Below are 9,682 nucleotides of genomic sequence, written 5' to 3'. Positions count from 1 at the left end.
AAGGCTCTCCGGGGTGGGTACATTCTGGGCGCAGCCCAACAGGGCAGGCAGAAATGGGAGGTGTCAAAGTCCAAGCACCGGCCAGGGGCCCCGAAGTGCAAATGTGCTGCAAGGTGAATATCCATCGGTCGGTAAACACAATTACATTCAGATGACGTCGAGTTGGGGTGCATTAGCAAAAGCGAAACTGCCTGAGAGCTGCGCTCGGAACGCACGCCTCTTCGTGAACCCCGCGCCGCGCTGCCCAGGGGCGTCTCCAGCCTCCCCCGCCCCCCGCTCCCGGAGCCACCTGTTGCCCGCCAGCCGGATGGAGCCCGAGCGCCGCCTCCTGGCCACGCTGCGCAGTGGCAACCCGGGCGCGGGTCCGCGGGTCCCAGCGAGGCCAGATCTTCCCCTGAAGGCGGGGTCTCCAGGGACAGCTCCCGGTGGGAACCTAACCCCGGCAGCTGACAACCCTGGGGACCGGTCGGTCCTAGGGCTGGATTTGGCCCACGCCCTCAGGCCAGTGTGGCGCACGGGGGCCCTCCTGCCCCTCGGGAGCTGACCCTGCGGTCCTGCGCGCCCCCGCGGGACAGCCCGCTCCTCGCCAGTGTCTTTCAGGTGGCGGACGGAGGGAGGAGCCTGTCGGGGTCCGGGCCGGGGCGGTGGAGGGGAGAAGGAGTGGGTGGAGCCTAAGGCGCGGCGGTTCGTGCGCCATCCCTCGCCCGCCGCCTGCCCCAGCTCACCTCTGGTCCAGGGACATGATGGGCACGCCTGGCGCCGCTGCCACCCGGAACGGCGAGGCCCCCGAGCGCTCCCCACCCTGCAGTCCGCGCTACGATCTTATGGGCAAGGTGGGTGGGCACTGCACCCAGCGCTGGGGACTCGGTGCCGGCTCTGGGGGTCACCCCTCCCCGCGCTCTTCGCCCTGAGACCCCGGCCTCCCCGCCCAAGACCCTTTCTGGCTGCGTCTGCGTTGGACTCATCCCTTCCCCCCAGGCAGCCGGGTCTCCCAGAATAAGGAAGGAGGGTCGAGACAGAGCCCTGGGCCCATGCCAGCGTCCAGGGATCTGGGCTGGCTCCGTGGGAGAAGGGAGAGGAAGATCGGAAGGAGCGAGTGACTCCCCACCCAGAGGACCCCAACCCCATTTTCTTCTGCCACACTCCGGCCAATACGAGCCCCAGGAATCCCATGCTTCTAGGTAGGGTTTGAGCGCACAGCCCTCCAGGGTACAGGCACCCGAAGCGCTGGGAAATAGGGCTGCCTGGCGACTCGGAAAGGACGCCCCCTGGCGGCGGGGAAACTTGCAGTTAATGCCCTTCTCCCAGTTAACCAGGCCTTAGGACTGAAGATCTTTAGGACCCCAGCTGCCCCCAGGCGCTACCCCTTCCCTTTCCACCCCTGCAGTCACTGCCCACACCTTCTTCTGGGAGGATGTTGCTAGCCAGAATGCAGACCCACATGGGAATTTTTAGAACGTGAGAAAGACCTGGGGCGTTAGGCACAAGTCTCCCACCTGGGAGAGCTTAAGTCAGCTGTCTGGGGCTGGTTCCCTCTGCGGGTGGCCCTGAACGGAAGCAGGGGGGGCTGGTGGTGGACACTGGTCTGTCTGCCCTCCCTTCATGCCCTTGGAGCAGGCAGGTACCAGGAACTCTGAAAGAGGTGCTGAGAGAGCCCAGAGCCTCCACTCTTCCTCTGTAGGGTTGGGGATAGATTAGCGAAGGGGCCGCGCATCTCATGCTACATGGCCTTGAAGGAGACCTGCCTCTTTCTGCGCCTTGGATTCCTCCTGCAACCCCCCTTGTTTCAGAGGAAGCTACTCTGCAAGTCACCCACCCAGAGCCGTTGCGATAAGCGTCCTCTGTGGGCTCCAGGCAGGAAGTCGGCCCCCACTGTGTTCAGGGGAGGGGAGCTGCTGAGGGCCAGCCCCAGGCCGCTGGGAACTGCCTGACCTCCTTGCCTGACACGCCAGCTGGGTGTTTGCCTAGGAGGTGGCAAGGCTGGGCAGCTGTTTGGTGGACTTGCCTGGCTGGGTGGGTGGCATCATTTGCTCAAGGCAACCGTCAACTGTAAAGTACACAGGTGCTTGCCCTACCTCCCTCTCTCCCTCCTTCCCCATCGGGTACTGGGACCCAGGAGCCAGGGAGCAATGCAGGCTCCAGAAGGCTCCTTAGCCCCCAGCCTGCCATTTGTCCCCTGGGCCAAGCGGCATTTGTGGAGAGTTGGCCTCTGGCCCCCACCAGCCTTCGTGCCCGAGGCCTGCCTAGGAGACTGAGTCCGGGATGGTCTGGGAAGAGCCTGGTGGGAGCTCCTTGGGGAGGATTAGAGGGGATGGGGCCACAGGCAGGCAGCACCCACCCCGGGCCACTCTTCTGGAGTCAGGTGGTTCATGCCAACATTGTTGACCCTAGACATTAACGGAGTCTAGTAAGGCCTCAAAGAAATTATCCCTCATTCCTTCTAACCACTATGGAAACTGCCACAGAAGGGTTAAGAAATCTTCCCGAAGTCCCCCAGTAACCCGTGTACAAGCCAGGACCCCAGCCTTCATACACCTTTGGTTCAGCCCCCCACCTCTCCACCAAAGTTAGCTAATCCCATACCCCATGCCCACAGCAGGAAAGCCCTTGGGCTCCATTGTCAAGGTCAGAGCCTCAAAAATAACTCAAACCTAGTCCCTGCTCAGCCCATTAAGTATCGACTCGGCCTGTTGGGAAAGTTCCAGCATTAGGTCTGGACCTCTGTTCTCCAAGATTGGAGTGACTAGACAGAGGGGTCCCCTCCCCCGCCCATGGTCCCCAGAGAAGATGAGCAGAGACTGGACAGACAGGAAAGGGACAAACATACCCCCACACACACTCCCTCCTGCTCTGCCACCTACAGTGACCAGGGATGCCAATTGTCAGCCATTTGTCCCACGTGGGAGGTTTCTGCGGAACGAACTTCAGACTAAATGTCTCTCCGCTTCAGTATAAATTTCAACCTTCCCTAATTCATGCAACGCTTTTATAAACATAAAATGTCATTAGGAACTTCCAAATAAATGTAACCAAAAGTAAAACACCGGAACAAAAGTAAGTTTAGAATATGGCCTTGCAAATGACAGAGCCGTGCCCCCATCAGATTCTGATACACTCCCTTGGGTGGGAATCCCTGTCCGAGGTATTAACACTTCTCTTTCTGGCACCATAGCCCCACCCACGTGTGCACACATGCGTGGAACACACACAGAGAGGGAAGGGATCCTAGCACGGTGCAGAGTCGAGACCACATGAATGTGGTTGTTCTCTGGGGCCACCGAGCACGTTTGAGGTCCTGTTGGTGCTAAGTTGGCAACTCAGGCTTCCAGGAAACCAGATGAGGACAGGAGGGTCAGAGGGAGAGCCTGAGAGGCAGCCGGAGCCAGGGAGTGTGGAGAGGAGAGGCAGGGTGAAGGCAGCAGCAGGCTTTTCCAGAAGCAGGTGCCCTCGGGGCAGTGGGCATCCTTCCCTGGCTCTCCCTGGAAGCCCAGCTAACTGCCTCTGCCCCCATCTCCTAGGTGATGCTTCTGGGAGACTCAGGCGTCGGCAAAACCTGTTTCCTGATCCAATTCAAAGATGGGGCCTTCCTGTCCGGGACCTTCATAGCCACTGTCGGCATAGACTTCAGGGTGAGGTGGCTGCAGGCTCCTCCTCCAGCAGCGAGCCAGGGGCTATGGCTCAGGCACGGGGGACGGTCCTCTCCTCACCTGCGCTGGCTTCTCAGGACTGCTGTGGCTCACCCTAGGGCACACGATGCTCCCCTAGGGACCCCAGAGGTGGCCAGCTTAGAGGAGTCTGGGCTTGGGGAGGCTCTTGGCTCCCCTACAGGATGAGAAATGAGAGACTGAGTCTTAAAATCCTGCCCCCAGCCGGGCCGACATATCCCACAGTGCTAGCTGGGCCCCCCGGCAAGACCTGAGGTCAGCCAGTCTTTCTGGAGTCCCGGGAAGCCCAGCACGGCACCAGGTGGAGGAACTGGGCTGGCCCTGTGGGGAGAGAGCAGCTTGACAGCATCCCTCCCTCTCACCTCGATGAACCCATCTTTACAAATCGGCATCCCGGATGCCGAGGGCTCTGAGCACTGCACACGCGCACGGGCCAGGAGAGTGAGGGTCTAACCCTGGCAGGGGTGCTCTCAAAGGCCAGGTGCCTCCCTCCCAGTGCGAGGGGAAGCTTCACTGAGGAGAACTAGTGGACAGCCAGGGGAAAGACGGCCCTGCAGATCCAGCCTCTGCGATCCCCGAGATGCCGGTGGGCGTCTCATCTCTAAGAGCTTGGAGGCTGGGCTCCGCCTGTGCACCTTGCTGAGCCCGGGCCGGGGCGAGAGGAGGGGTGCGGTCAGGCAGGTTCTCAGGCTCTCCCTGCCTTGGCGTGTTGTGAGAAGGGCAGACGGAGTCCCCAGAAGAGAGGACTCCAAAGTAGGGGTACCTGGGGACAGAGTCCCACTGCCCTGATGGGGCGATCTGGCTGGAGACATCTCCGGGGCTCACCGGACCCCCGTGGCCCTGGGGAGCAACCAGACAGGATGTTTGCTGTACTGTAGGATTCAGCAGAAGGCAGAAACCGAGACTCCCCTGCCCTCCACGCCCACCTCTCCCTCTGCCCTTTTCTCTTTCAGAACAAGGTGGTGACCGTGGATGGTACGAGGGTGAAGCTACAGGTGAGAGCAGCGGCTGGGAGGGCTGGGGTGTGGGCGAGAGGATGGGGGAGCCTGCCCAGCCTCCGCACCCAACCACAGGAGGCCTGCGGCCCTGCGCTCAGCCTGGCCTAACTTCCTGTGGGGGTCAGGAGAGGAAACGGCCTTTGTTTGTTTGATGTCTGCAGAAAAAGCCGTTCCCAGGCACCCTCCCTTCTGTCAAAGGCAGCAGCTCTAAGTGCCTTCAGACAAGCTTAGGCTCGCTCCAAATCATCCCCAGTTTCCCAGGCCTCATCTGCTCTAGGAGGTTGGACACCTCTAATCCCTGGGCTGGGCAAGAGGCAACAGCACCGAACGAGCTTGAGAACTCATTAACTACCGCCATCCGGGACATCACCAGATGTTCACAAGCCCATGAGAAACTAAAGAAGGAAACATCTCACCTCCCCGCCCATCTCTCGTACCACAACATGGCTTTCCTCTGCCCAGCACAGTCCCTGCCCCCTTCTGACCATTTGTCCATCCCTTCCTAGATCTGGGACACCGCAGGGCAGGAGCGGTTCCGCAGTGTCACCCACGCTTATTACCGAGATGCCCAGGGTAGGTCTCTCACGTGCTCCACCTCCACCACCCCCCCAGCCCACTTGTAACATCCACCCTTCTGCCCCAAGTTCCCCATGTGACCTCTCTCTCCCCCTCCAGCCTTGCTCCTGCTGTATGACATCACCAACAAATCTTCCTTCGACAACATCCGGGTAGGTCCTCCCCACCCACCACTCACGAGCAGGCAGGGCAGGGCCTGTGCAGGCCAGGGCTGCTTCCTGCTTTGTGGGAATGGGTGGAGCATGGAATACTGCTGCCTCGTTAAAAACACCGGAGCTGTGACTCAGAAGTAATAAACTACTCCTGGGTAGTTGATGGGCATGTGGGCATAAAGGCCAAGCAGGCTGTGTGCCACCTGCTCATCCCTGACTATGATTCATGGAGCATTTCATGACAAAATGTTCAGAAAGTGCCCAGCTCCACCCTGGACAATTACCCACAGAGACCAAGAGGAGAGCCCAAGCAGAAAAGTCTACCCATACATCCACCCCAACTTTCAAGAAGGTGACTCAGGCAGACAAAGTGAGTGGCTCCCTCCTCACAAGCAAACTATTAAATAGTCGAGACAGTAATTCAACAAACACTGACTCTGTGCACAGCATCGTGACGATTTCACATGCTCCCTGACCTCGAGGGGTTGACAAGCAAACTGGGGGAACAAGACATACAGATATAAAACTGCTTATAAACTGGATGGAATCCATGGCACTCCTACTGCCACCTCCAACCCCATGCTCATGGCAGACATCACTAATCAATCACAGTGTTTTTGATCACTGAGCCCTTATGGGGCCTTAGAATCCTCAACAGGGCACTCGAGGAGACTGCTGGTGACTACCAGCTGATTTATAAGATAAAGCCTCTGTCACCTCTGTCTTTCATAGAACTGAGAGCTACACTGCAAGGGGTTTAGAGCTACTCAGGACTGGAGAGGCCCAAACAAAGATGTAGATGAGAGAATGCACAGGGCATTATGATCGGTGTTCAGGGGCAGTGAGTAGTCCAGGATAATCCACAGGGCAGACGAAGGAAAGGCAGGAGGGAGGAGGGGAATGGCTGGGGCTCAGCGCACCCTCTCCCACAGGCCTGGCTCACTGAGATTCACGAGTACGCCCAGAGGGATGTGGTGATCATGCTCCTAGGCAACAAGGTGAGTGGCTCCAGGGCAGGGTCAGCCCACCCTTCTCCCGCTGCCACAAGTATTAGCTGGACATCCTTCCAGCAAAGCACTCTTTACAGCCTCCAGTTCAGGAGTCAGACCTATCTGGAGGCTTCAGTCCATCATATCTGCCCTCTTAAAGCTTTGGAAATGGCCCCCTGCAGGGAAAGGTCAAGCTGCTTCCTGAGAGATCCAGGGATGACCAGCTGCTCAGCCCCTATTAGATCCTAGGGACTAGATACACGGATTAAGAGCTGTGTGTGGAAAGGGTTAACCTCAAATACTGTCAGCCCTTCGACGCTGGCCACCACCCCCTTGCCAAGCAGAGTTACCCACCTCCCTGAGTTGGGGTGAGATCCCCCTGCTGGGAGCTGGGTAAGAACTTGAAGAAGGCAGAAGCCCTGGCCCCAGGTGGATAATACCACCCGCAGTCCCGCAGGCTACCAGCAGAGGGCGGGAAGTGCCTGCTCCCAGGGCAGAAAGCTGGGCCAGCGGGGCAGGAGAGGGGCCATCTGGGGTCAAGGCTTCCTTCCCCAGAGTGACCCACCTGGGCTTGACAGGCGGATGTGAGCAGTGAAAGGATGATCCGTTCAGAGGATGGAGAGATGCTGGCCAGGGTAAGTGACTGCCTGGGGGGAGTGGGGGTGGGCGGCCAGAGACTGGCCACTGAGGATAATCTCACCCTGGCAGGAGTATGGCGTTCCCTTCATGGAGACCAGCGCCAAGACGGGCATGAACGTGGAGTTAGCCTTTCTGGCCATTGCCAAGTGAGCGCTGAGCCGGGAAGGGAACGTGCAGGGCAGGGTGGCACCATCTGGGAATTCAGTAGGGCCTGGCCCTTGGCATTCAGAGGGCCCCCGGCCCCGGGCCGTGGGAGTGGGAGAAGGCTCAGTTCCTCACTGCCTGGCCAGGCCATTTCTTCTTCCTCTTCAAGGGAGCTGAAATACAGAGCCGGTCGGCAGGCCAATGAACCCAGCTTCCAGATCCGAGACTATGTGGAATCCCAGAAGAAGCGGCCCAGCTGCTGCTCTTTCTTGTGAATCCCAAGGGGCTGAGAGGAAGCTCCAGAGACGCACAAGGATGCAGCCTTCTCCCTCAGACCTGGTTTATTCTAAGCGGCTGAGCCAATGAGGAGAGAGTTGGGGGACCCAGTGCACAGCCCCTCCGTACTCCTGCCCCTATTCTAGCTCCTGTAGCTTCCCTGCATCCCCGGAGGAGGGTAAAATATTTTTATTTCATTTTAATGATACATAATCTAATCAAAAGGACACCAGAAAACGGAGGAAGGGAGCTGGTGCCCCTTTTGCCTTCTAGTGCTAGGACTCAGGGGCCTGGGCCTCCCACCTACCCACCATGAGGGTGATATTGCACCAGCTCAGCACCAGGGGGCACTGATGCACTTCTGGGGTATGAGGCAGGTAGTGACCCCCATTCCCACCCTTCAGCTGGCAAGAGGCTGAGCAGACCCAGGCCTTCATTTCCTCCGGCTCCCCAGAGAACAATCTTCCCCAATAAGACAGGGCCCTTGTGCCGGGAGCTAGACCAAAGCCTCAGGAAGATAAGAGATGTGGAGATTGGGCAGGGACCCAGCTCCCTGGGGGGAGGGGGGTAGAGGAGTAACAGAGATTAGGTCTGTTAGGCTACCTCTGGCCTTACTAGCCCCTCTCTGGGAGGTGCACCCCATTTCCCCCAGCCCACAAGCACATTAGGGCACCTGGAAACATCTGGTTCCTATTCACTGGACCTCAGATCCCAGGGGAGCCCCTCCTCCCTGAATCCCTGGCCTTATCTTCCTACCTTTCTGCCTGTGTCCCCAGACACCTACAGTTACTGATAGGGAAAGGTTATTCTTCTGTTCCAATCCTTTGGCAGGTATGCAGCCCACAGGCTACTTCTTCAAGCAGCTGTAGTGCTTCCATTGGATAAAGAGCCAGATAAAAAGAAAGCCCTGACTCCTGGAGTAGGTGGGAGGTAGAAGTGAGCAAACCTCACCCCATTGTGTAACCCCTAAACCCAAGGGCCATCTCCTCCCCCATCAGCCACATCCTTTTCTTCTCAGACGGACATTCGGGCCCAAACTGCTTTATCTCCCTTCGTACTGAGCCAGGTTAGGGAGTGAGAGGTCATCCATTTCTGGGAAAATCAACGCATTGTATGCAAAACAAGGTCATGTGGGTGAGGCTTGGGGTGGGGAGACGGGCAGCAAGGAGTTTACATGCTAAAGGAGTTTACATGGGGCCAAGGTCACATGTCTCCCAAAGCCCTGACCCCAACAATGGGAAGAGGGCAGGAGACGTGCAGCTTATGACCTAGAGGCACCTTTACTCCAGCTCTGTTCACCAGGGGTGGGGAGAGGGGTGAGAAAGGTATGCACTGTACATTTCTGCAGCTGCTGCATTTGCTTTCAAGGCAGAAATCTTGCTCCCAGAGCAGAGTCAGCACGATAAGGAAGCTCTCCAGGCCTCTCCCGGGCAGAGCAGGGAGGAGCCTGACCTTGCCGGGTTCTTCTGGGGCCCAAGGCAGGTCGCAGGCAATCCAATCACATGGGCTGCTCTGGGCCTTTAGCATTTGTGTTTTTCAGAAGTAAATGGCAGTATTTTGGAAAGTACACCCTGTCCATTGCTTCTTTGAGGTGCACATGATGCGGGGTCGGGGGGGGGGTTGCGGGGGCGGATCATGTTGAAAAGATTGTCGTTGCTTGTCACTGACTGCCAAAATCATTTGCTTCTCATCCTTCAATGTCCCCAACTAGTCACCTCACTCCTAACAGACTGCCCCCAGCCTCTGTGACCAGCCTGTCATCTGAAAGTAGGAACTGAAAGGTTTATCTTACGGTCCTAATCATTTTTCCTTCTCTATTGAAAAAAGCCAGGGCTCCTTTTCCTATGGAATGTACCCAGAGATTGGTTACCTGACTCTGATCTGCCTCTCCCCAACCCCACCTCCCTAGCCAAAGGCTGACGCCAATTCCCACGCCATTGTCCCTAGGTGGCCTGTCTTGGATGGGCAGCCCCGTGAAGCCTTGGGCTCTCTGCTGGACCCTCACACTGTCCCAGCGAGGATCAGAGCCCGCACCCCTATTAGCAGTTCCTGGGACAAAGCAAAGTGGCCCCACAAATGGAAAAATCTCGTTATTCAAACTACTCTGTTGGGTCCGAGGTGGACCTCGTTCTTATTCGTAAGACCGCTCGCAGCACTGGAGCGGCATTGATTTTCCTGGCAACAGTCGCCCCCACCCCCACCCCCAACTGGAGTTGCACACTTTGGCTGAAGGCTGTTGAAAT

General features: G+C 57.9%; 1 protein-coding gene across 4 annotated transcripts; it reads left to right on the top strand.

Moving 5' to 3' along the window:
* The first annotated feature begins 678 nt into the window (after window positions 1-678).
* Window positions 679-9,006, top strand: RAB37 (RAB37, member RAS oncogene family). Of its 4 annotated transcripts, none has more exons than XM_089901677.1 (9): window positions 694-833; window positions 3,519-3,629; window positions 4,619-4,660; window positions 5,170-5,236; window positions 5,339-5,391; window positions 6,324-6,389; window positions 6,959-7,015; window positions 7,089-7,165; window positions 7,310-9,006. In XM_089901677.1, the coding sequence occupies exons 1-9, from the start codon at window positions 741-743 to the stop codon at window positions 7,338-7,340; spliced, it is 597 nt and encodes a 198-aa protein (XP_089757803.1). In that variant the 5' UTR covers window positions 694-740; the 3' UTR covers window positions 7,341-9,006. The 4 variants fall into 4 exon arrangements, with proteins under 4 accessions (XP_089757804.1, XP_089757803.1, XP_022445415.1 ...); XM_022589707.2 differs by having other exon boundaries at window positions 700-833; window positions 7,333-9,006; XM_022589709.3 differs by lacking the exon at window positions 3,519-3,629 and having other exon boundaries at window positions 700-833; window positions 7,333-9,006.
* The last annotated feature ends 676 nt before the right edge of the window (window positions 9,007-9,682 follow it).

Source organism: Delphinapterus leucas, chromosome 19, assembly GCF_059928025.1.
Source record: "Delphinapterus leucas isolate spDelLeu-1000000601 "Yukka" chromosome 19, BTC_Dleu_Yukka2, whole genome shotgun sequence".
NCBI lineage: Eukaryota > Metazoa > Chordata > Mammalia > Artiodactyla > Monodontidae > Delphinapterus > Delphinapterus leucas.
Note: the sequence above shows the minus strand (reverse complement) of the source record. Positions and strands in the feature narration are given on the sequence as shown.